Source organism: Oncorhynchus kisutch, linkage group LG1 (assembly GCF_002021735.2).
Source record: "Oncorhynchus kisutch isolate 150728-3 linkage group LG1, Okis_V2, whole genome shotgun sequence".
NCBI lineage: Eukaryota > Metazoa > Chordata > Actinopteri > Salmoniformes > Salmonidae > Oncorhynchus > Oncorhynchus kisutch.
The window spans coordinates 65,624,691-65,651,343 of NC_034174.2; the positions used below are offsets into that span (position 1 = coordinate 65,624,691).

The 26,653-nt window shown below is 42.4% G+C and overlaps 1 protein-coding gene across 1 annotated transcript in view; it reads right to left on the reverse strand.

The window, feature by feature from the left end:
* Positions 1 to 1,197: 1,197 nt before the first annotated feature.
* The window catches only part of LOC109889223 (protein AF-17), a 30,703-nt gene continuing 5,247 nt past the window's right edge, over positions 1,198 to 26,653 (reverse strand). Inside the window, exons 7-20 of the mRNA XM_020480495.2 lie at positions 26,239 to 26,358; positions 26,037 to 26,123; positions 25,488 to 25,638; positions 24,411 to 25,256; positions 23,611 to 23,777; positions 21,041 to 21,158; positions 18,052 to 18,118; positions 16,157 to 16,305; positions 14,152 to 14,364; positions 13,833 to 13,909; positions 11,691 to 12,055; positions 11,304 to 11,361; positions 4,539 to 4,727; positions 1,198 to 4,301 (exon numbers count right to left, since the gene is read on the reverse strand). Coding sequence (XP_020336084.1) covers positions 4,266 to 4,301; positions 4,539 to 4,727; positions 11,304 to 11,361; positions 11,691 to 12,055; positions 13,833 to 13,909; positions 14,152 to 14,364; positions 16,157 to 16,305; positions 18,052 to 18,118; positions 21,041 to 21,158; positions 23,611 to 23,777; positions 24,411 to 25,256; positions 25,488 to 25,638; positions 26,037 to 26,123; positions 26,239 to 26,358 — 2,643 coding nt within the window. The 3' untranslated portion in view covers positions 1,198 to 4,265. The remainder of the gene's footprint in view (positions 4,302 to 4,538; positions 4,728 to 11,303; positions 11,362 to 11,690; positions 12,056 to 13,832; positions 13,910 to 14,151; positions 14,365 to 16,156; positions 16,306 to 18,051; positions 18,119 to 21,040; positions 21,159 to 23,610; positions 23,778 to 24,410; positions 25,257 to 25,487; positions 25,639 to 26,036; positions 26,124 to 26,238; positions 26,359 to 26,653) is intronic.

Below are 26,653 nucleotides of genomic sequence, written 5' to 3' on the forward strand. Positions count from 1 at the left end.
GATTCCTATGGGTTGTAGCCTCGATGGCGCTGCCCATGCTGTAACAGACGCTACAATGGTACAGATATAAAGAGGAGTCCTCTATCCAATGGTGAAAGTAGAATGTGCAAACATGTTTATGGGCCTGATCATAGAATTACATATAGATTCCCTATTAATTCAATAGGATTTCTGTGGGCCTAGTCGTAAATAATTGTCATTTCATTTTAAAAATGTATTAACTTTATTGTGGAATAAACACAACCAGTTATGATGTTTTCATCTGATTGTCAAATAATCACTTCAAAGGGCTCCTTTACTCAGCTACCTGTGCAAGTTCATCCACTTGTAAAATATTCCCAGCCTCCAAACAGTGGTGAATGGAAAGAGACACCTGTTACACAGAACACCAAAAAGTGTCATGAGATTTGGCGATTTCCATTAGGCCAGAACTGTCCGCGAGCGTCTCCGTGTCGGCCACTCATCTCTGCCTTTGCAAAATGTCAGTATTCTCATCTAACCACATCACATTTTGGATCGTAGGCTGTACCACCCATTTTCAAGTCCATTCACTCATTTTTGCTCATGTTTTACCGATATGGCCTTCCCCCACTATTTATTTTGCCGGGACCATACCGCCTTACTTGCTCCTTCTTCTACAGTGTTTTGACTGGTTCATGACACTGTTATTGTTACAGATTCCCCTGGCTTTGAGTTTTTTAAACTTCATGCAGCTAACTCCACCCATCCCTTGGCGGTGCCAGAGACTAGGCCAGGGACATGTGGGTACGCAGACCCGGGAGCAACTGCAGCCCCTCATGATGAATTCAGATTTTTTGGGTTTCCTACTTCCATCAAAGTGACCCATCCCTGGACTAGGGGGATCATAAACTGTCTCCCCAAACTACTGATTTGTCTTGTGCTATTACTCAGAACCACATCCATCTCATCAATATGTTCTCTGGAAATAACATTTTATATTGTGTGTAACTCTCTGTGAGGTTGCCTTATTCCTCTGACTGGAAAATGTGTCAGTGCGTCACAGGCCAGCCCAACTGAGGAGCCGCTCTCTTTCAGTTATGACTGTTCATAACACTGTTATGACTGATTCATGAAGGCATTATGACAGGCTGCTTCAAGTAAGTGATGCAACACAATGAGGACTTTGTCAATGCCGCGGTCTGTAAATAAAGCTTTGAAACCAAGAGAACATGCAAATCAACTCAGTAAAATACATTTATTGACAGTAAAAGTTCAGTCGTCTTAATTGTGCCTTTTTAATTTTTACACAAAAATATCAAAATACTTTACAGGGCATTAAATCTGAATATTGGCAAATTCATTGTTGATTAATTCTCTCAAACAAATACACTGTACATTGACAACAATGCTTGTCTTTTCTCAAATGCAGTGCTCAATTTAAATTTCATAAAACATTTTTTGAGAACAATGTATTTAAAAACTCTGCGTAGTCTAACTTGGTATTTAGCTACTGATTTGCAAGACTTAACTGCATTTCATGCATTTTATGTCCCAAGAAGTTAGTTCCATTTTCATCAAACTTCTTTGAGAGAGAGGTGCTTAAATATGCTGTAATACATAACAGATACACATAACGACATACATACATACATAACAACATGGATTATCTTGGTTACCCAACTTCAAAGCTTAGAAAATGAATGTGTCTATACACAAACACATTTAAGTATACAATTTGTACTCAAACAATAAAAAAGAACAAAAGTATGTTTAAAAAATGATTTACATTTCATTGGGCCAAATCGCCCCAGTGCAACATGGGAAAGATTCCCTTTCAAGATTCCTTCGCAGTACTCTGTCAGTCAAAAACAATCTCTTCGACATGTTCTTTCCTAGATTATTACCTTAATCGTACAACAACTCATAAAGGATGTACTTGTTCAACCGCAGATCTCCTTCGGAAGTCCTGTCAATATGGAGGAATAGGCTCATGTGTTGTCAACGTTAACATTCCCCTATAGTCTCTTTGCTACGGTATTTTACCAACTAACATAGTCGCTTGAAAGTTCCTCACTGACAACAAACTACAAAAAAACAGAACAGTTCCAATACTAACCGACATCACATGTACGGGAGGTCAATATCGAGGTTGCAAACAGAAAACGAATACACATTTGGAAATGATCTTCGACCATATTTAAATTAGGAAATGATCAAATAAGATGAGTAACGGACACCACAAAGGAAAAATATTATTCCAGTCCAACAGTGAGTTAAAAGACCTGGGAGAACGGCCAATGATAATAGATTAGCTTGATCCCAGCACAGAAGGACCTGTTATTATGTGCCACACAGGAATGTAGATGCAGCAGGCAGTAAAGAAAGTTACATATTAGAGTTCCCGAGTTGCCTATGTGTTCTGAATGGTAACATGTATGACTTGGCATCATGATCTCAGTAGTAGGACATACTGTACATAATGGTGTTACTAGAGTGACGTAACAGATGTCATGGGCAGTCGTATCATAACAGATAAAGTCAGCTGATGACAATTGATTCAACACTGACCCGATGAAAGCAATAAGAGTTTGAGTCACAATTGTATAAGAACTTAGCAGTCATGGTATTTGAGACTATGTCATTGCTATGACAGCATTTTATAGATCTTAAGACAAAGTAAAGTGATACCATCTAACATGGGATGTTGCTTGTCAGCTCTTCTAAAAAACAGAACATTGAGCAGCATCTTAAGACACAATTACAGATGATTTCAGACTTACCAATAAACATATTTTCATTTTACAATTGTTGACATTATCACTGTTGCCTATCAATAGTATAAATGGTAAGATTGAAAAGAGTGCTTTCACCTAAATCTGAAATAACGGTAAATGTAACCAGAACAAAAACTAGACTAAGAAATGGATAAGAGAAAAGAAGCTGCCTTTTGGCTGTTAAGGGTGAGTTGATTTTCCTCAGTAACTCTAGCATTATTTTAAGGCATTGACAACTATACAGTATTGCTAAAAGAACAACTAGTTTTCCGGGCATCAAAAGAACAATATGTACAACCAAAACAAATAAGAAAACACTAACACTTCAGGATAGAGTGCAAAATATTCATACTAATCAATCACTAACTTGTCAGTTCCAAGTAGCCTAGAAACAGTAAGTACCAAATGTCCCTTATTAGGTTCTATATCAGCAAAGTACACATGGGTTGAGGAAACAAAAATATTAATTTCTTACATATTTACTATGACGATTTTCAAATGTTTGGTTTCGTTTGATTAATCTCGGCAGTGGCACACATATTGAACATCATACATTCTCTCTAAATTCTCAGGGGTGGACTGAGGCATAGTTAGCATTCTACACTGTCAATGCCAGTCCCCAGATCATTTGGTGCCAGTCTGTAGCTGCGACATTTAATAGAATAGGAATATCATAGTTGTACAATATATGGGAGGGAAGAAAATGAAAGGAAGACAGACCTTGAGGAAGACAGTTGATGTTTAGAGAGGTGTCAGACAGTTTGTCCTCAACAAGGATGTTTGGAGGGATACATTGGTTCCACAGGGGTATACTTGCTTAAGTGGAGGGTCAGTGCTTCAGTAAAGTTATGGCCTAAGGACACTTTGGCCCAAAACACTCACACCCAAATTCCAAGTCGACACTTAGCCCTACTCATAGGCACTCCAGTAGATCTAAAAGGATTGGATAGGTTTAAAGTTACAAGGTAATTGATTTACCTTGTCTTCTGATTGGCTAGGTGGAATAGTCATCATATTGTTTACGCCCATCTAATCATTTCAGATCTCAGGAAGTGCCTTGAGAGTAGCGGCTAGGGGTTGATTTGGAATTGATCACCAGAGTCCAATTTCTATGCTGGACCCCAATACTCTCCACATTTACCGTCAGGACTCCAGAGTCTCTGGCTCTGCTACAAGAGCAAACGCAATTGGTCTATCTAACAGATTAGTGCAATTCAATTACAGACCACTGTATTCATGCTCTCTGAAAGCTGCCTACACACACAGACCTAGAAGAAGAAAAACGTCCTCAAATAAAAGGAATTCAATGCATTAAAAAAACCATAACCGTTTAAATTGAATCCATTATACATTCATAAAAGAGGGGGAAAGACAGAGATGATAGAAGACAGAGTTCAAGAGTCTTTCAGGTGGAGATTAAAGGTGACATTAGTTTCTGATGGAACAGCTCAATTACTTTCCTTTCCCCTGTTATAGCTGCTGTTATAGCTGCTGTTACAGCTGCAACAGTTCAGACATGAAGATGACATGTCAGCCATTCTTGTCTCCGCCCTTCTCTCCCACCCCCTGAAATCAAACACATGTAAAACTGACCTGTGAGTTTAGATGTTCGGCCCACACATACATTTATCAACATTGATGAGGTATACAGCTACAGTATATCATCCGGTTTAACAGCGTTACAAAGCAAGTCAACCTCCTACAAAGCAGTCCATTTTTTTATAGCTTCAGTTGATCAAGAATTGACCTATACAATGGTCTATTCAAATAAGGAGTCTCGAACAACTGCATATCGACACTCACCCCGGGCTTGTGAAGTGCATTATCCTGCAGGCCGAAGAGTGGGTTTCCCTGGCCACCCTGCAGTGGCGAGGCCCCCAAGTTGGGGGACTGGGAAGTGGGGGTGGAGGTGAGGGCCCCAGTTAGCGTGAGTCGCTGTAGCTCCCTCTGCCGCTGCTGCTGCAGCATCTGAAAGACCACCACCTGCTGCTCCTGAGACACACACAGCACAAGACATAAGGGACTTGAAAATGTGTAGTGATATGCACATCCAAAATTAATCCAACGGTGCCGGGCCAAAGAAAAGACTGCAGCATATACTGTATGCTGTTTTTCTTCTCCATTTATTTTTTGGGACCGAAATAAACTTGGCAATGGTCACACTCATAGAATAATTAGGGATTAACAGCCAAGCAGATTGTTAACTTTTAAAAAATCATTTGGCACTAGAGGCCATGAGCAACTTGGGCAAAAATGGTCCTATAAACCGATTGGCCTATAGGTGGCACTGTTATAAGCAGTCTTACTAAAACTGTCATATCCACCGCCCCATTTGACCTAGAGTCTTGAATCTTTGTATGTACAGTCCCTTCAGAAAGTATTCAAGTGTTACAGCCCAAATTTAAAATGGATTAAATTGAGATTTTGTGTCACAGGCTTACACACAATACCCCACAACGTCAAAGTGGAATTATGTTTTTAGAAATGTTTACAAATGAATTAAAAATGAAAAGCAGAAATGTCTTGAGTCAAGTATTTAACCCCTTTGTTATGGCATGCCTAAATAAGTTCAGTAGTAAAAAGTTGCTCAACAAGTCACATAATACATTGCATGGACTAATAATAGTGTTTAAGATGTTTTTGAATGACTACCTCATCTCTGTACCCCACACATACAATTATTTGTAAGGTCCCTCAGTTGAGCAATGAATTTCAAACACTAGGGAGGTTATCCAATGCTTGGCAAAGAAGAGCCACCTATTGGTAGATGAGTACATTTAAAAAAAAGCAGACATTGAATATCCCTGTGAGTATGGTGAAGTTATTAATTACACTTTGGATGGTGTATCAATACACCCAGTCACTACAAAGATACAGGTGTCCTTCCTAACTCAGTTGCAGGAGAGTAAGGAAACCGCTCAGGGAAAAGAAGAAAGACTGTAAAGAGTAAACATATTCCAAAACATGCATCCTGTTTGCACTAAGACACTAAAGTAAAACTGCAAAGAAATGTACTTCATGTCTTGAATACCAAGTGTTATGTTTTGGCAAATCCAACACAACACATCACTGAGACAAATTGACCTTTCAACTGGACAATAACCTAAAACGCAAGGCCAAATACAGTTGATGTCAGAAGTTTACGTACACTTTAGCCAAATACATTTAAACTCAGTTTTTCACAATTCTTGACATTTCATCCTAGTGAAATCCTAGCCATTTTGCCACAACTTTGGAAGTATGCTTGGGGTCATTGTCCATTTGGAAGACCCGTTTGCGACCAAGCTTTAACTTCCTGACTGATATCTGGAGATGTTGCTTCAATATATCTACTTAATTTTCCTCCCTCATGATGCCATCTATTTTGTGAAGTGCACCAGTCCCTCCTACAGCAAAGCACCCCCGTGCTTCATGGTTGGGATGGTGTTCTTCAGCTTGCAAGCCTCCCCCCTTTTTCCTCCAAACATAACGATGGTCATTATGGCCAAACTGTTCTATTTTTGTTACATCAGACCAGAGGACATTTCTCCAAAAAGTACGATCTTTGTCCCCATGTGCAGTTGCAAATGGTAGTCTGGCTTTTTATGGCGTTTTTTGAGCAGTGGCTTCTTCCTTGCGGAGCGGCCTTTCAGGTTATGTCGATATAGGACTCGTTTTACTGTGGATATAGATACTTTTGTCTGTAAACAATTGTTGGAAAAATGTATTGTGTCATGCACAATGTAGATGTCCTAACTGACTTGCCAAAACTATAGTTTGTTAACAAGAAATGTGTGGAGTGGTTGAAAAACAAGTTTTTATGAATCCAACCTAAGTGTATGTAAACTTCCGATTTCAACTGTATATACTGGAGTTGGTTACCAAGATGACATTGAATATTCCTGAGTTGCCTAGTTACAGTTTCGACTTAAATTGCCTTTAAAGTAATAATGTGCAACTATTGTACAATCGAGGTGTGCAAAGCTCTTAGAGACTTACCAAGAAAGACTCACAGCTGTAATCGCTGCCAAAGGTGATTCTAACATGTATTGACTCAGGGGTGTGAATACTTATGTAAATGAGATATTTCTGCATTTCATTATCAATACATTTGCAAACATTTCTAAAAACATGTTTTTACTTCGTCATTATGGGGTATTGTGTGTAGATGGGTGGAAAAAACTAATATTTAATACATTTTAAATTCTGGCTGTAACATAACAAAATGTGGAATAAGTCAAGGGGATTGAATACTTTCTGAAGACAACGTAGGTGTCTTTCCTCATGCTGAACAAATTTGCCCCCAGGACCCATAACGTCCGTGAGGACAGATTTTCCTCTATCTTGGAAATCCTTGGAAAAACATATTGTCATGAACCATAAATCCAAATACAATTCGTTATGTAGACCCATCTCTTAACTTAGTTTGAGAAAAGCTAAGGGATTGGTTGAGAGATGGCTGAGTTTTTAAAAATTGAAATCCTTTGTAAATCCACTTCACAATGGCCTATCAACTTGAAACTTTTTAGGTCATCAAAGACATTACCACGAAGAACCATACGTTTGGCATTGATATCTTAAAACAAAATATTAACAATTCACTTTTTGACTATGTGACGCTAATGCTTAAAATAGTCATAAAAACATTTTATTCTCATGGACTAAAAGTCAGATTCAGTCCAAATTTGGTTTGAGAAAATATCATTGATGCATTCAAAGATGGTCATTGTTACAAAGGCTCATGGCAGAAGCCAGGTTTCCCCTCTACTCTGGCCACGCCCCACCCTTGCCAATCACCTCACCTGCTCCATTCTGCTCATTAGGGTGGCAGGGTAGCCTAGTGGTTAGAGCGTTGGACTAGTAACCGGAAGGTTGCGAGTTCAAACCACCGAGCTGACAAGGTCCCTATGCGATCCCTATTTCCGGTCACAACTTGCAAACTTGTTTACGTGCTGCTGTGCATTTTGTTGCTAACCTTACTTTGCTACCTGACAACTTTATGGTTTTTACTTTTTAATTACCGTTTGAATTTTGTTTTCCCCCACTCAACTTTTTTTCATTCAACTTTTTCACTCCGGACGCTTTATCTGCACATGGTTCGTCAGGACCACCACCAGCCGACGCTAAGTAGTAACATTAATATGATGCCTTCTAATTGCAGTCGCTGTACTCATAATATACAGAAGAACGATCGCCTTACAGCAAGGATCGTTCAGACGCAATCGTTAGGCAAGGGTAATTTCTGTGTAGGAAAGGATGAAACGGTGTCTGTGCCACCAGTAAGTACAAAGAGTAGTATAAATCCCCTCGCACGGTCCCTGCAGCCGGACAACTTTCTCATGGCTTCTGGAGGGAAATGCTGTAGGAATGCTCAACCGGTGTCGCTCATTCAGCCGACAAACTTTCAACCGGTTCTCCCCATTAAGCAGCGAGTCTGAGTCAGAGGCCGAGCCTTATCTGGTCTCTACTCCTCCCGTTACGGGGTCTGAGACGCCGAAGCCTCCCACCATTAGCTCTGACAAATTGAAAACCCTAGTCATTGGCAACTCCATTACCCGCAGTATTAGACTTAAAACGAATCATCCAGCGATCATACACTGTTTACCAGGGGGCAGGGCTACTGACGGTAAGGCTAATCTGAAGATGGTGCTGGCTAAACCTAAAACTGGCGAGTGTATAGTATAAGGATATTGCTATCCACGTTGGCACCAACAATGTTATGATGAAACAGTCAAGAGGTCACCAAGCGCAACAAAGCTTCAGCGTGTAAATCAGCTAGAAAGATGTGTCGGCATTGAGTAATTATCTCTGGCCCCCTCCCAGTTAGGGGGAGTGATGAGCTCTACAGCAGTGTCTCACAACTCAATCGCTGGTTGAAAACTTTTTTCTGCCCCACCCAAAAGAAAGAATTTGTAGATAATTGGCCATCTTTCTGGGACCAAGCCTGGCCTGTTGAGGAGTGACGGACTCCATCCTAGCTGGAGGGGTGCTCTCATCTTATCTACGAACATAGACAGAGCCCCAGCTCCACAATGAAATAGGGTGCAGGCCAGGCAGCATGCTGTTAGCCAGCCTGCCAGCTTAGTGGAGTCTGCCACTAGCACAGTCAGTGTAGTCCGCTCCGCTATCCCCATTGAGACCGTGTCTGTGCCTCGACCTAGGTTGGGCAAAACTAAACATGGCGGTGTTCGCCTAAGCATTCTCACTAGAATAAAGACCTCCTCCATTCCTGCCATTATTGAAAGAGTGTGATACCTCACATCTCAAAATAGGGCTACTTAATGTTTGATCCCTCACTTCCAAGGCAGTTATAGTCAATGAGCTAATCACTGATCGTTATCTTGATGTTATTGGCCTACCTGAAACAAAGGCGGAGGTGTTGCTAACATTTACGATAGCAAATTTCAATTTACAAAAAAAAAAAAAATAGTATTTTGAGCTTCTAGTCATGAAATCTATGCAGCCTACTCAATCACTTTTTATAGCTACTGTTTACAGGCCTCCTGGGCCATATACAGCGTTCCTCATTGAGTTCCCTGAATTCCTATCGGACCTTGTAGTCATAGCAGATAATATTCTAATCTTTGGTGACTTTAATATTCACATGGAAAAGTCCACAGACCCACTCCAAAAGGCTTTCGGAGCCATCATCGACTCAGTGGGTTTTGTACAACATGTCCCCGGACATACTCACTGCCACAGTCATACTCTGGACCTAATTTTGTCCCATGGAATAAATGTTGTGGATCTTAATGTTTTTCCTCATAATCCTGGACTATCGGACCACCATTTTATTACGTTTGCAATCGCAACAAATAATCTGCTCAGACCCCAACCAAGGATCCTCAGAAGTCGTGCTATACATTCTCAGACAACTCAAAGCTTCCTTGATGCCCTTCCAGACTCCCTCTGCCTACCCAGAGGACACAAATCAGTTAACCACCTAACTGAGGAACTCAATTTAAATTTGTGCAATACCCTAGATGCAGTCGCACCCCTAAAAACATTTGTCATAACAAGCTAGCTCCCTGGTATACAGAAAATACCCGAGCTCTGAAGCAAGCTTTCAGAAAATTGGAACGGAAATGGCGCCACACCAAACTGGAAGTCTTCCGAGTAGCTTGGAAAGACAGTACCGTGCAGTATCGAAGAGCCGTCACTGCTGCTCGATCATCCTATTTTTCCAACTTATTTGAGGAAAATAAGAACCATCCAAAATGTATTTTGATTCTGTTGCAAAGCTAACTAAAAAGCAGCATTCCCCAAGAGAGGATGGCTTTAACTTGTGTATATGTATTGATATGTTATGCTGTGTGTGCCATTTTTCAATTGATGTAGTTCTGTCCTTGAGCTGTTCTTGTGTATAATGTTTTGAATTTAATGTTTTGTGTGGATCCCAGAAAGGGTAGCTGCTGCTTTAGCAACAGCTAATGGTGATCCTAATAAAATACCAAGTAAAAGGTCATACATATGAAAAGTTAAATGACAATTCTTTACGACTAGGCCCACAGAGATCCTATTGAATTAATAGGGATTCTATATGTTACTACATTTGTTTTGGTGCACTACAGGACGTCCCGTACCGGGAATAAATTAATTCTACTTTCACCCCTGCACAGGAGTACAAAGAATCTGAGGAGGAACAAATGGGAGACTTCAAAGTTCAACCCTAATCCAGGTCCAAACCCCATAACTGGACACCAAATACAACCCATGATCTCATCCATCATAGGTCATGACAATCCCATCCACAAAAAGCTATGATGTAAGCTTAATAGGCAACTGTTGAAAATTATGGAGCAATCTTGAAGAAGGTGAGGTTTCAGATGGCACCCTCTAGCACAAATTCCAGTCCAAAACAGTACACCAACGCAACTCCCACTGTTGGCATTAGCTACACCTGATCAAGCTCAGGCAACACCTGAACCACCAGCAGTGGGCCGCCATTCCAGGGCTGTAGCTGCAGCCGCCCCCTACCAATCACCTCTGCCACCTCACCCCCAGACTCATCCTATCCAACCTCACCCTATACAGCTCCAGCCTGTAGCGCCCCCCCCCCAACAAGCCTCTAGCTTCAAATAAAAAAAATCTGATTTTACATGTCCATTTAAAACACTGTAAATCCACTCCACAGCGGCCTATTAACTTGAAACTTGTCATCACTATCATAGACATCCCTAAGATGAACCACACTGACTTTGGTAATGATATCTAAAAAAACAAGGAAAATATGAATAACAACTCATTCTTTGCATATGTAACACTAATGCTCAGAATCATATTTTCCTTGTCAATCACATGTCAGATTCACTCCAGATGTAGTATTTAGAATCATGATTGCCCATAAAGGAAGATAGTTCCTACTTGCTTTGTGAACCCCGTTCATTGCTGCTCGCAGCTATATTTGAATAATGAATCTTTTATTTCGGTCCTGACAATTCATCCATTAATACTGTTTCAGTTTTTATCTTAACTTCATATGATAACCATCTTATCATCACGGTTGTATTGCGTTACCAAAGATCACGAGCGTGTGCTGCAAGTGTTTGCATGTCTGAGTGTGTTTGTAGGGCATGGTAGAGTCATTACTGGAGTAAAGTTCTGCTGGAGAAGGAGCTGCTTCTGCTGCTCAGACAGGAGAGAAGACCTGAAATACAACCATGTTAAATATTACTCATCATGGGACACTTCCAGTCCAAACAACACTTACCCAGCCAACCCATTAGTCACAACAAAAATAAATTACAGTAACAGTCTAGACCAGAATCAGTCAGCACAGCCAGTAACAACAAGAAATCAACTGTCTGTCACTATCAGACTATATAAAAATGTATCACTGTCACAAAAATAGTGGCCGTGGCTATCACAACAACTGATCAACAGCAATCAACCAACAACATCCTCACAAAACAATCAACCAACACTATCACCAATCATTATACTTTTCTGGAGATCAGACATGGAGGAGGTACTCACGGACTCATGCTCTTGGGGAGCTGCAGGCCCTGTGCCAGTGCTTGTAGGCCCAAAGGAGGAGGCTGGGGCCGCAGGGCCGGTAGGGTGAGCTGGGGGCCGTTCTGGACAGGTGACTGGATCACCCCGTTCAGGCTGCCCAGCATCCCGTTCATGTTCAGCTGGGGACTTCCTGCTTGGGAGGCCATGAGCCCGCCCACCATGGAACTGCTGGCCTGACTGAGGCCCCCCAGGCTGTCAGTCAAAACCCGCCCACCCAGCCCGTTCAGCAAGGGCTGGCCGAAGGAGGCGGGGCTCTGCTGAGGGGGCGGAGTGCTCTGGAAGGAGAGGGAGGAGCTACTGCGGGAGGGACTACCAGAGTGGAGCTCCTAGAGTCGGAAAAGAAAAACACAGGGTAAAACTAATGGGACAGTTATGGTTCATTTACAGGTGCAATCTGTAAGTTTAATTTCCCCATATTTCATATATTAACATTCCCTCAATGTAATAACACACATCTCACGCCCACCTGAAGATCTGTCTTTTTCAGTCATCTATTTCCTGTGTTTGAGGGATGAAAATCCACTTGTCACTTAAATCTCGCTGGATGAATTGCTTTCATTTTATTCCTGCGACTCTTTCATACTCTTGCTTAACGTTTCGACCGTGGAAACGTTTGTAACGACCTGTCAAACACACTCTGGTAATGGCTAAAATGGGCTCAATGAAATAAATTGTCTTTACACCGATTCTATAAAAAAAAACGCTAAAACTTCGTTAGGGATATAACGCACCATCTTGACACTTAAATCACAAGAAAGATAACTTGATTTCAATGGGCGTTCATTTTTTGTGGAATTTTAAAAAGTAATCCTTTCAGACAGTTGAAATGTTTACAAATGAGATGCGTTAGGTTCTAATTCTCAGAGTAAAACACTCAACGGACACTGTGAAAGCTTAAGTTGAATTCTTCCCAGAGGATCAATACAGCTGCATTAGACAAACACATTTTCACACAAGCACTGATATTTAACCCTTCCTCATAGGCTGAGTCTCCTCCCACCCATCTGTACAAACATCGTTCTTTACTGCTAGGCAGGACACTAGTGATTCCAGGCCATAAACTTTTATTTCTCCCTTAAGGTGACCTGACCTCAACCCCCCTCCATCACCAATCCATGGCTCTCTTCCCTTATCAATGCCTGCCAAATGTAATCACTTCCCTGCACTCAACGCATTCCAAGCTTAGTTGCACACACTATATAACTTCCTCCTATAACCCTTAACTTCTGGTGTAGACCCTCTAAACCTCAGCACTCCATCAGTGACACGAATAAGTATATTTTCATATTCTCAGAACCCAACAAAAGCAACTTTCGAGAATGAACAGTGATATTATGATTGATCTCGCAAAACAAATGCAAAGTATGTTTAGATACTGTAGGTGTAATCTAGAGCCAAGCATGTTGATTTTAATCTGAGGGTATCCTGCTATTGACACACTTGTTGAATTATGCAAGTGAACGTGAGAACAACAGTAATTAATGGGGCAGTCTAGTCAGCGCAGGTGAGTGCAGATAGGGTAGACAGAGGTAGTGTTTGGGGGATGCTGCCCTGTGCCACCCCTTTATGTTAATTTACTCGTATATGCAAATAAACCTGGTGTATTTATGCAAACGATGCACATAGAATTGTCTTTATTTTAACATAAAATACCCCCCAAAATACCTAATACAATAAGAACATTTATATGTGAGTGCATTCTAATAACAAAAATACAATTTCACAATAAATTGAATACCTGAATTCCCACCTAAATCCCTAAACTCATTATTTTTCCGTGCCAGTAAGATGTTTTACGTGCTATAACTCAGTCAATATCTGATGGATTATAAACATTCTAAAAGTATCTTCATCCATTGTCCTTCTGTTGCATTTATTAGAATAGTTAAAAAAATCTTTTTAACAATTTAGATGACCGTTGCTACTCAATGTACAAACAAGTAGAGGCAGCACCTTTGATTGGAAATGAAACTCAGATGTCACCTTTAATGCTACAGTTTGGGATAAAGGGTAAGAGTGTTGTGTAACTAACTACACATTGGGTTCAGGTATTGGCCGGTTCTAAGTAAAAAGGGCCGGTTCTAGGCACAAAGGAGTTCTCACCTCGGATGAGGTGATGAAGGAGGTATCATTCAGGAAGCAGCTTTTAGACAGGGGACTCTTATTGGTGCTGAGGGGGTCTATAGGGACAAGAGAAGTACACACACAGGGATATAGAAACAGGGACAGGGAACCAACTACAAAAACACAACACATGACTGTCCAGATTATAATGACAAAAACAAGGTTTGTGTTTGGGGATGGTGGCACTCTTTTCAGACTAGCAAACTAACTCTAAGAACGAATGAGGTAAGGAGGATGGAAAGCTTCTGAGAGGAGATTAATGAGGAGTGGAGGATGAGGAGGGTTTCCTGAATCTGACCGTATGCGGAGGAGAGGAAGCTGATGTGGGTGGTGGTGGGCACTAGGCCCTGGGCGGAGTGGTGGGAGTGATGGACCTGCGGGGGGAAGGGACAGGCCAGCTCCACGTTGAGCAGCTGCAGCCGCTCCTTCTTGGCCGTCAGGCTGAGAATCTGGGCCTGGAGACGCTGGTTCTCCTGCTGCAGCGAGTGGAGGGACTGGAGCATCTCTACAACTGGAGGAGAGAGAGAGACGGTAAGGGGGAGGGAGGTGGGAGAAGAAACAGGGAAAAGGGGTAGGAAAGAAAGTGAGAAAATAAGAGAGTGAGAGTATGGCACTTTATTCGAGTCACTTCCGTTTTTTAGTACAGCTTCCATACTGAGTGTTGTGTCACACAGTACTGTTTGTGCAAAGACAGGTCCTAAGGGATACACTAATGATCATCGCTGAACAGCACAGCACATTTTAAAGGATCTGAAAGCATGTGTATCAGACTGACTCGGGTTGATAAGAATCCACTTCCTCTTCAAAGAGTCCAAAAATACATTTGACATCGGGTGTGTATGACAGACGGTGTCAAAAAGGCAGACACATCGCCCAAAAAAGACAGACTGAAATTTCTCAAAGAATGATGATATATTATAGACTGCCACAAAGCATCCCAGTGTACAGTGCTTTGCAAAAGTATTCATCCTCCTTGGCGTTTTTCCTATTTTGTTGCATTACAACCTGTCATTTAATTGGATTTTTATTTGGATTTCATGTAATGGACATTCACAATATAGTCCAAGTAGGTGAAGTGAAATTTAAAAAAGAACTTGTTTCAAAAAATTCTAAAAAAGAACAAACGGAAAAGTGGTGCGTGCATATATATTCACCCCATGTGCTATGAAGCCCCTAAATAAGATCTGGTGCAACCAATTACCTTCAGAAGTCACATAATTAGTTAAATAAAGTCAAAAATGTGCGCAATCTAAGTATCACATGATTTGTCACATGATCTCAGTATATATACACCTGTTCTGAAAGGCCTCAGAGTCTGAAACACCACCAAGCAAGCAAAACGCCACAGCGGAGATGGGAGTATCTGTTCATTTGACCACTTTAAGCCATACACTCCACAAAGCTGGGTTTTACGGAAGAGTGGGCAGAAAAAAAGCCATTGCTTAAAGAAAAAAATGTTTGCTGTTCACCAAAAGGCATGTGGGAGACTCCCCAAACATACGGAAGAAGGTACTCTGGTCAGATGAGACTAAAATGTAGCTTTTTGGCAATCAAGGAAAAGGCTATGTCTAGCACAAACCCAACACCTCACATCATCCCAAGAACGCCACCCCCACAGTGAAGCATGGTGGTAGCAGCATCATGCTGTGGGGATGTTTTTCATCAGCAGGGAATGGGAAACTGGTCAGAATTGAAAGAATGATGGATGGCTCTAAATACAGGGAAATTCTTGAGGGAAACCTGTTTCAGTCTTCCAGAGATTTGAGACTGAGATGGAGGTTCACCTTCCAGCAGGACAATGACCCTAAGCATACTGCTAAAGCAACACTCGAGTGGTTTAAGGGGAAACATTTAAATGTCTTGGAATGGCCAAGTCAAAGCCCAGACCTCGAGCCAATTGAGAATCTTTGGTATGACTTAAAGATTGCTGTACACCAGCGGAACCCATCCAACTTGAAGGAGCTGGAGCAGTTTTGCCTTGGAGAATGGGCAACAATCCCAGTTGTTGGCTAGATGAGCCAAGCTTATAGAGACATACCCCAAGAGACTTGCAGCTGTAAAAGCTGGCTCTACAAAGTATTGATTTTGGGGTGGTGAATAGTTATGCACGCTCAAGTTTTCTGTTTTTTTTGTCTTATTTCTTCGTTTCACATTAAAAATATTTTGCATGTTCAAAGTGGTAGGCATGCTATGTAAATCAAATGATACAAACCCCCAAAAATCTATTTTAATTCCAGGTTGTAAGGCAACAAAATAGGAAAAATGCCAAGGGGGTGAATCATTTCACAACCCACTGCACTTACTGTTGGCTCCCATCTCTCCGTTGCCATGCTTCTCCAGGAGGAGCTCTATGTGGGAGCTGGATGGAGGGACGTTTTCAGGGCGACCTCTGACCCCAGGGCCCACGCCCTCCCTCTGGTCAAACAGTAAGGGCAGACTGCTCATAGGAGACCTGAGAGAATAACAGTGGTAAATCAACAGGGATATGGCTACAGAGAACGGAAACAGATTGAAATGGAATGAATTTGGTACACAAGAGAGAATTAAATGGAATGGTAAAGTATAGAAAAGTAAAAGAGATAGTGTGAGTGTTGATAGTGGCAGTGATAGTGTTGATAGTGTTGATAGTGGCAGTGAGAGAGAATAGTGTTGATAGTGGCAGTGAGAGAGAACAGTGTTGATAGTGACAGTGAGAGAGAATAGTGTTTATAGTGACAGTGAGAGAAAATAGTATTGATTGTGACAGTGAGAGAAACAGTGTTGATAGTGACAGTGAGAGAGAACAGTGTTGACAGTGAGAGAATAGTATTGATAGTGACAGTGAGAGATAAAAGTGTTGATAGTGACAGTGAGAGAGAACAGTGTTGATAGTGACAGTGAGAGAACAGTGTTGATAGTGACAGTGAGAGATAAAAGTGTTGATAGTGACAGTGAGAGAACAGTGTTGATAGTGACAGTGAGAGAGAACAGTGTTGATAGTGACAGTGAGATTGAGAACAGTGTTGATAGTGACAGTGAGAGAACAGTGTTGATAGTGACAGTGAGAGATAAAGTGTTGATAGTGACCGTGAGAGAGAACAGTGTTGATAGTGACAGTGAGAGAGAATAGTATTGACAGTGACAGTGAGAGAGAATAGTATTGATAGTGACAGTGACAGTGAGCGAGAACAATGTTGATAGTGACAGTGAGAGATAAAAGTGTTGATAGTGACAGTGAGAGAGAATAGTGTAGATAGTGACAATGAAAGAGAACATTTTCATAGTGACAGTGAGAGATAAAGTGTTGATAGTGACAGTGAGAGAACAGTGTTGATAGTGACAGTGAGAGAGAACAGTGTTGATAGTGACAGTGAGATTGAGAACAGTGTTGATAGTGACAGTGAGAGATAAAAGTGTTGATAGTGACAGTGAGAGATGAGTGTTGATAGTGACCGTGAGAGAGAACAGTGTTGATAGTGACAGTGAGAGAGAATAGTATTGACAGTGACAGTGAGAGAGAATAGTATTGATAGTGACAGTGAGCGAGAACAATGTTGATAGTGACAGTGAGAGATAAAAGTGTTGATAGTGACAGTGAGAGAGAATAGTGTAGATAGTGACAATGAAAGAGAACATTTTCATAGTGACAGTGAGAGATAAAAGTGTTGATAGTGACAGTGAGAGATAAAAGTGTTGATAGTGACAGTGAGAGAGAATAGTATTGATAGTGACAGTGAAAGATAAAAGTGTTGATAGTGAGAGATAAAAGTGTAGATAGTGACAATGAAAGAGAACATTTCCATTGTGACAGTGAGAGATAAAAGTGTTGATAGTGACAGTGAGAGATAAAAGTGTTGATAGTGACAGTGAGAGAGAGTAGTATTGATAGTGACAGTGAGAGATAAAAGTGTTGATAGTGACAGTGAGAGATAAAAGTGTTGATAGTGACAGTGAGAGATAAGTGTTGATAGTGACAGTGAGAGAGAATAGTATTGATAGTGACAATGAGAGATAAAAGTGTTGATAGTGACAGTGAGAGATAAAAGTGTTGATAGTGACAGTGAGAGATAAGTGTTGATAGTGACAGTGAGAGAGAATAGTATTGATAGTGACAGTGAGAGATAAAAGTGTTGATAGTGACAGTGAGAGAGATTTGTGTTGATAGTGACAGTGAGAGAGATTTGTGTTGATAGTGACAGTGAGTCATAGAGAAACTTACTGTGAGGAAAGGCTCTCTCGTGGCGAGTTGTCGTGACATGGGAAGCGACAGTCGTCCATCTCGGACTCTGAGAGGAGAGAGAGCAATCCCGATAAACTACCAGGTAGCTACAGTAGGGGAGACTGGGGTAAGTTGAGCCGTTTTTTACATTCAGCATCACTCCATCAAGGGAATATAGTATGCCTTTCTGTTTTGAAAACATAGCTTGTCCAAAAAAAGTGGGCTCTTGGCACAACTTAGTTGAGCTGTGGGACAGGGTAAGTTAAGTTGAGCTGTGGGACAGGGTAGGTTAAGTTGAGCTGTGGGACAGGGTAGGTTAAGTTGAGCTGTGGGACATGGTAAGTTAAGTTGAGCTGTGGGACAGGGTAAGTTAAGTTGAGCTGTGGGACAGGGTAAGTTAAGTTGAGCTGTGGGACAGGGTAGGTTAAGTTGAGCTGTGGGACAGGGTAAGTTAAGCCACATACACATTTCTGTACTAAATTAAATATTACCACTACCCTTTTAAAACCATGTCTATCTTCATTTCCCAAACACAATTCAACACAATCACAATCGTTTTTTCCCTTTAAATAATTTTAAGGATCTTTTAACAGAGGCTTAACACCTAAGGCCCTGTTGTTTCCTCATATCTCAGAGATAATACCTTGATTTCATCTGCCTGGGAAGAAAACACTTCCATTTGCTCAACTTGCCATTGGCTCAACCATTGGTTCAACTTACCTCATGGTCATTGTCTCAACTTACCCCATGGCCATTGGTTCAACTTACCTCATGGTCATTGTCTCAACTTACCCCATGGCCATTGGATCAACTTACCCCATGGCCATTGGATCAACTTACCCCATGGCCATTGGATCAACTTACCCCATGGCCATTGGTTCAACTTACCCCATGGTCATTGGCTCACCTTACCCAATGGTCATTGGATCAACTTACCCCATGGCCATTGGTTCGACTTACCTCATGGTCATTGGCTCAACTTACCCCAAGGCAAACATTTTAACATATTATCCCACAAAGGTACAAGGATGTACTTTCATGCTAGGTTTAGGACCTCATATTGAAGCGTATAGAGACCCCAACTGATGTATAGAACAATCTGCAAATGATCTACTTTGGTTTAGACACGAGCATCATGAAACCTCTAACACAATAAATTCATTTGACTTGGTGTTTTTGACATTTTTTTTTACCTAACTTGCTTACCACTTTTTTCTTCTGTCTCCAACTGAAATGAAGACCTCTTCCTAAATATTTGGTCAAATTATTAATTTTGTGTATGGTTTCCTAGAAACAAGGGTGGCTCAACTTATGCCTTTGTCTCATTTTACCCCACTCTCCCCTATGTACAGTGGGGCAAAAAAGTATTTAGTCAGCCACCAATTGTGCAAGTTCTCCCACTTAAAAAGATGAGAGGCCTGTAATTTTCATCATAGGTACACTTCAACTATGACAAACAAAATTAGGAAAATAAATCCAGAAAATCACATTGTAGGATTTTTTATGAATTTATTTGCAAAGTATGGTGGAAAATAAGTATTTGGTCAATAACAAAAGTTTATCTCAATACTTTGTTATATACCCTTTGTTGGCAATGACAGAGGTCAAACGTTTTCTGTAAGTCTTCACAAGGTTCCACACACTGTTGCTGGTATTTTGGCCCATTCCTCCATGCAGATCTCCTCTAGAGCAGTGATGTTTTGGGGCTGTTGCTGGGTAACACGGACTTTCAACTCCCTCCAAAGATTTTCTATGGGGTTGAGATCTGGAGACTGGCTAGGCCACTCCAGGACCTTGAAATGCTTCTTACGAAGCCACTCCTTCGTTGCCCGGGCGGTGTGCTTGGGATCATTGTCATGCTGAAAGACCCAGCCACGTTTCATCTTCAATGCCCTTGCTGATTGAAGGAGGTTTTCACTCAAAATCTCACGATACATGGCCCCATTCATTCTTTCCTTTACACCGATCAGTCGTCCTGGTCCCTTTGCAGAAAAAGCATGATGTTTCCACCCCCATGCTTCACAGTAGGTATGGTGTTCTTTGGATGCAACTCAGCATTCTTTGTCCTCCAAACACAACGAGTTGAGTTTTTACCAAAAAGTTCTATTTTGGTTTCATCTGACCATATGACATTCTCCCAATCTTCTTCTGGATCATCCAAATGCTCTCTAGCAAACTTCAGACGGGCCTGGACATGTACTGGCTTAAGCAGGGGGACACGTCTGGCACTGCAGGATTTGAGTCCCTGGCGGCGTAGTGTGTTACTGATGGTAGGCTTTGTTACTTTGGTCCCAGCTCTCTGCAGGTCATTCACTAGGTCCCCCCGTGTGGTTCTGGGATTTTTGCTCACCGTTCTTGTGGTCATTTTGACCCCACGGGTTGAGATCTTGTGTGGAGCCCCAGATCGAGGGAGATTATCAGTGGTCCTCTATGTCTTTCATTTCCTAATAATTGCTCCCAGTTGATTTCTTCAAACCAAGCTGCTTACCTATTGCAGATTCAGTCTTCCCAGCCTGGTGCAGGTCTACAATTTTATTTCTGGTGTCCTTTGACAGCTCTTTGGTCTTGGCCATAGTGGAGTTTGGAGTGTGACTGTTTGAGGTTGTGGACAGGTGTTTTTTATACTGATAACAAGTTCAAATAGGTGCCATTAATACAGGTAACGAATGGAGGACAGAGGAGCAGAAGTTACAGGTCTGTGAGAGCTAGAAATCTTGCTTGTTTGTAGGTGACCCAATACTTATTTTCCACCATAATTTGCAAATAAATTCATAAAAAATTCTACAATGTGATTTTCTGGATTTTTTTCTCTCACTTTGTCTGTCATAGTTGAAGTGTATCTATGATGAAAATTACAGGCCTCTCTCATCTTTTTAAGTGGGAGAACTTGCACAATTGGTGGCTGACTAAATACTTTTTTGCCCCACTGTAACTTCATAGCAAACATAAGTATCTCACTAACGACTGTGTGTGTGTGTGTGTGTGTTACCTTGAAGTGAGGTCTGGGCTTGGCTCAGTAGTGAGGGCAGTGTACGGGCAGTAGAAAGGATCCTGCTAAATGGCTGAGAGGAGCTGAGGCTGTAGGAAGAGCTTGAACATGGGTGCACCTGCAAGTGTGTAACACAGAACAAAGTTAGGATCTCATTTACCCTACAACTGAACACATTTGGGATACTATTTTAGTTGTAACATGATATTGTTGATAAGCTCAGTAAAAAGCTCAGTAAAAATGGCACTATATATTCCCTGCATAGTGCACTACAAAGTACACTACAGATGTAAGATCTTAATTTGATCACCTTGTTGCAGGAGAACTTCCCTGTAAAGCAGGACATTTTTAACTTAGCGTACTTGAGGTTTAAAAAGGCGCATGAAGTTTGTAATTTCCACTTTGAAGTTTCAGACTCCTTTACGAATACATTCATCAACCCCGACAAAAGTGTCCATGAATTAAAATCCACATAATAATTCATATTTCCTGTTGCAGCAGGATTATTTTTCTGCTGTAGCAAACTGGCTCAAATGAAGATCATACATCTGTATATACATATGAAATCGGAAGTTTACATACTCTTAGGTTGGAGTCCATTAAAACTCATTTTTCAACCACTCCACAAATTTCTTGTTAAGAAACTAGAGTTTCTACTTTGTGCATGACACAATACATTTTTCCAACAATTGTTTACAGCCAGATTATTTCACGTATAATTCACTGTATCACAATTCCAGTGGGTCAGAAGTTTACATACACTAAGTTGACTGTGCCTTTAAACAGCTTGGAAAATTCCAGAAAATGATGTCATGGTTTTAGAAGCTTCTGACAGGCTAATTGACATCATTTGAGTCAATTGGAGGTGTCCCTGTGGATGTATTTCAAGGCCTATCTTCAAACTTAGTGCCTCTTTGCTTGACATCATGGGAAAATCAAAAGAAATCAGCCAAGACCTCATAAAAAAATTGTAGACCTCCACAAGTCTGGTTCATCCTTGGGAGCAATTTCCAAATGCTTGAAGGTACCATGTTCATCTGTACAAACAATAGTACGCAAGTATAAACACCATGGGACCACGCAGCCGTCATACCGCTAAGGAAGGAGACGCGTTCTGTCTCCTAGAGATGAACGTACTTTGGTGCGAAAAGTGCAAATCAATCCCAGAACAACAGCAAAGGACCTTGTGAAGATGCTGGAGGAAACAGGTACAAAAGTATCTATATCCACAGTAAAATAAGTCCTATATCAACATAACCTGAAAGGCCGCTCAGCAAGGAAGAAGCCACTGCTCCAAAACCGCCATAAAAAAGCCAGACTACCGTTTGCAACTGCACATGGGGACATAAGATCATACTTTTTGGAGAAATGTCCTCTGGTCTGATGAAACAAAAATTTAACTGTTTGGCCATGATGACCATCGTTATGTTTGGAGGAAAAAGGGAGAGGCTTGCAAGCCAAAGAACACCATCCCAACTGTGAAGCACGGGGGTGGCAGCATCATGTTGTGGGGGAGGTTTGCTGCAGGAGGGACTGGTGCACTAAACAAAATAGACGGCATCATTAGCGAGGAAAATTATGTGGATATATTGAAGCAACATCTCATAGGTCTTCCAAATAGACAATGACCCCAACCATACTTCCAAAGTTGTGGCAAAATGGCTTAAGGATAACAAAGTCAAGGTATTGGAGTGGCCATCACAAAGTCCTGACCTCAATCCTATAGAACATTTGTGAGCAGAACTGAAAAAGCGTGTGCGAGCACGGAGGCCTACAAACCTGACTCAGTTACACCAGTTCTGTCAGGAGGAATGGGCCAGAATTCACCCAACTTATTGTGGGAAGCTTGTGGAAGGCTACCCAAAACGTTTGACCCAAGTTAAACAATTTAAAGGCAATGCTACCAAATACTAAGTGAGTGTATGTAAACTTCTGACCCTCTGGGAATGTGATGAAAGAAATAAAGGGTGAAATAAATCATTCTCTCTATTATTCTGACATTTCACATTCTTAAAATAAAGTGGTGATCCTAACTGACCTAAGACAGAGAATTTTTACTAGGATTAAATGTCAGGAATTGTGAAAAAAAAACGAGTTTAAAAGTATTTGGCTAAGGTGTATGTAAACTTCCGACTTCAACTGTAGGTAATAGGGTGCCATTTGGGAAGCAGACTAAAGCTCTGCTACCTGACCCGAGCTCGACGGGCTCTGACATTATACATGGGGTTAGGGCCGGGTGGGGCCTGTTTATTCATCAATAACTAGGGTACGGGCAGGGTTTAGAGCGATGAAAAGTATCTAACAGCTAACTGCTCTCTCATGTCTCTTCATTGAGCAGAGTAGCCCAAGCGGAGCCGTTGCTATGGCTACTCACAGACTCAGAGCCGCCATGAGCAGAGAGACAGAGAGGAGCAGCTAACGGATTGACTAACGCAGGAAGTTATTTCTGATTTCGGCAAGGGCCGGGCCTTAAATTTGGCAGAAGCAATCGGGCCTGGGTAGGGTAGAGCCTGAATGCCGCGGGTATGGGTAAGGATCTAACGCAGACATGATGTTGATTTCTGGAGTACCTGGGTGTTGAGGGAAGAGTTGACTGGTTGAAGTGGCAGCATGGAGACGTGAGATGGTAGGAGCCCTGAAGAGAGAGCGGTGCTACATACACCTCCGCCCAATGATAGAGGGGTGTTACAGACACCCCCACTCAAAGACAGAGGGTCCTTGTGACTGGTGTAGATTCCTTACCAAGAGAATAATATCAGACTTAATTCATAAATGCAATTCATTTATAAAACACACACATGCACATATGTACAGACATACACACACACACACAACCGCACACATAAAAGTGTTGAGGTCATATCTTGTCAGAGTAGAGCAGAAGCAGGAAGTCAACCCAGCCATTGACGCACATACTCTCTCTATTGACACAACACAAAACCACAATCTAACAAATCTCTTTACGATGCACAGATCACTAACTACCTAAGATTTACTACGTATGTGCAGTCTGCACTTCTAGTTCTGTTCAAAATGTCATAAGCAAACAAATGTATTCATACAAGGGTTCTTCCCTCTTATTTTTACTCAATCTGTTACACTTCTTCATCCTTTTCTTTCTCTGTAGTGCAAATATGTACAAGCTTAAATCTGGCCGCCATTTTCTAAATGAGGTATCTTGCTTCCTGAACATCTCTAAATACACATACTTATAATGTGTACATTCATCATCCACAGCCACAATACACAGAAATGCTGTGTATTATTTTCACATGCAAGTGCATGCTTGCAGTCACTCATGCGCACACAGGAAGCTAGAGGGCTACCGCACAGAGAGTACGCCCACTCAGACAGATCTGGTGAGACTCACCGGAGCCGCGGCCTGTGGAGAAACTGACGCTAGAGGAAGTGGAGGAGGAGGGGAAGGAGGAGGAGGAGAGGGAGGAGGTGGGCAGGGTGGAGGAGTACGCTGTGTGGGGGAGGGTGGAGGAGCTGGGGAAGAGCGAGGAGAACGAGGTGGAGGAGGTTAGGGAAGGAGGTGGAGCAGGAGCCGTGTGGTGATGGTGCTGACGGTACTCCTCCTCTAGCCTCTCCGTTCGCTCCCGGTTCTTGCTCCCCCGCGGGCGCCCCGGTCCGTGCCGGCTCTTCTTGTTGCCACGGTGCCTCCTCTCCCGGTGTGTTGGCAGCGGTGGTGGGGGCGTGGCCTTGTCTTCCTCTAGGTCGGCCTCCTCCAGTATAGGGGGCGTGGCTAGTTGCGGGGACTTGAGTAGCGACTTTGAAAGCTTGTAGTCCCCCGAGGAAGAGGAGGAGGAGATTTTGCGGAGCTTGCTGCTGCCGCCGCCTAGCCCACCCGAGGAGGAAGTGATGCGCATGATGGAGCCGAAGGTGGAGATTGTGACCTTGGTCTCAAAGGAGTTGGCCTCACCCTCTGACCTCTCGTGACCCTGCGACGACCCTCCGTGAGGTCTGTCAACTGGGGTCAGGGCCGGGGGCTGCAGAGAGGCCTTGTTATGATATTTACTATTGTCCAATTCCTCCTCCTCTTCTTTCTCTTCTTCCTTTTCCTCCTCCTCTTCTTCATCATCTTCCTCAGGCGCTGTCCACCTGGTCCGCTCGTCACGGTGCTCCTCGGCACCATGCTCGTCCGCTCCTCGGTCGGGGTCGCACTCCAAACGAGAGGTAGAGGAGAACGGGGGGAAGTCTTGGGAGCCGCCACCTGGGAATACACACCGTAGTTATTCCTAAACACAGCACAATAACCAGACAACACTATACGGTAGAGTTATACCTAAAACCATTATAAAACACACGTTCAGACTAAACACAGTGAAGTTATACCAAAACAAAGAGTTCTGCACTAGTTGGTTATTCACAAACAGAACTGACTGAGAAGTTGCTTGGACAGAAAATGGCCGGTTAGTTGGCCCATAAAGGATTAGCTTTGTACCCGCGTTGAAGGGACTGGAGGAGCAAGAGGAAGAGGAGCAGCTCTTGCCAATGCTTCCTGTCTTCTTACTGCGGTGTCCCAGCTGGCCGTGAGAGCTCAACCTCTTCGAATTCCCCTCGCTGTCCTTGTTGCTGTGGTGACCCGACGACAACTAAATCAACAACACAGAGAGGCCACGGGGGAAAGTGTATCATTATGGATTGAGAAGGGGTTTGATGTCATAGATTAAAGCCATTTACGCTCGTTAGAAAGTATTGCAATACGGTCGTGTTAGAGAGTTCAACCAAGGACCTCACCTGAAAAAAAACATTCTCTCAAATGTATCAACTTAGCAATAAGCAATAGTTCAAACTATTTAGGAGCCCAAATGGTTATACTAGAACAATGAAGAGAGACAGATAGGATGGGTGGAGGTGGGGAAAGACTAGAGAGAGAGAGAGAGAGAGAGAAGAGAGAGAGAGAGAGAGAGAGAGAGAGAGATGAGAGGTTATAAAGAAAGAGACAGAGACCGAGGGCATTTAGGGGTGTCCATATTGGGGTTGGCTTTACCTTGTCCATGCTGCTGGACAGTGAGGACCCCAGACCATCAGATGACTTTTTATGCCGCTCCTTTTGCCTCATCTTGTCCTTGTGACTCTGAATGAAACCAAAGGGAAAGGCTGAGGATTTGACCATTTATGCAAATACAGGAACGCGTATACGCGCACACACACACACACACACAATACACACACAATACACACACACTCACCTTCCTGAGCCTGTGGTGGTGGGAGCCGTGTTTGTCCTGGGCGGGGGACGTGGAGCGCCCCCTAGAGGGGCCAAAGGAGCTGCGTTCTGTGTTCTCTCCACTGGAGCGCATCTTCCTTTGCTACAGGACCCCGCAGAGGAGAGGCAGAGAGTCACACTGCTGCCAACCATAATGGTCACAGAGGCAAGTACAGCTAGATGGGCAATAGCTAGACGGGCAATAGCTAGACGGGCAATAGCTAGACGGGCAATAGCTAGACGGGCAATAGCTAGAGCTACAGGGGCAACTAGGGGGAAGGGCAACTAGGGGGAAGAAGCTATTTCTCCACGCCGGCCTGAAAAGCTCTGTTTCCTTGCCTTCCTCAATGCAGTATGTGAATGGACGTTAGCAATCCAAGAGGAGGTTGTAAGTCCTT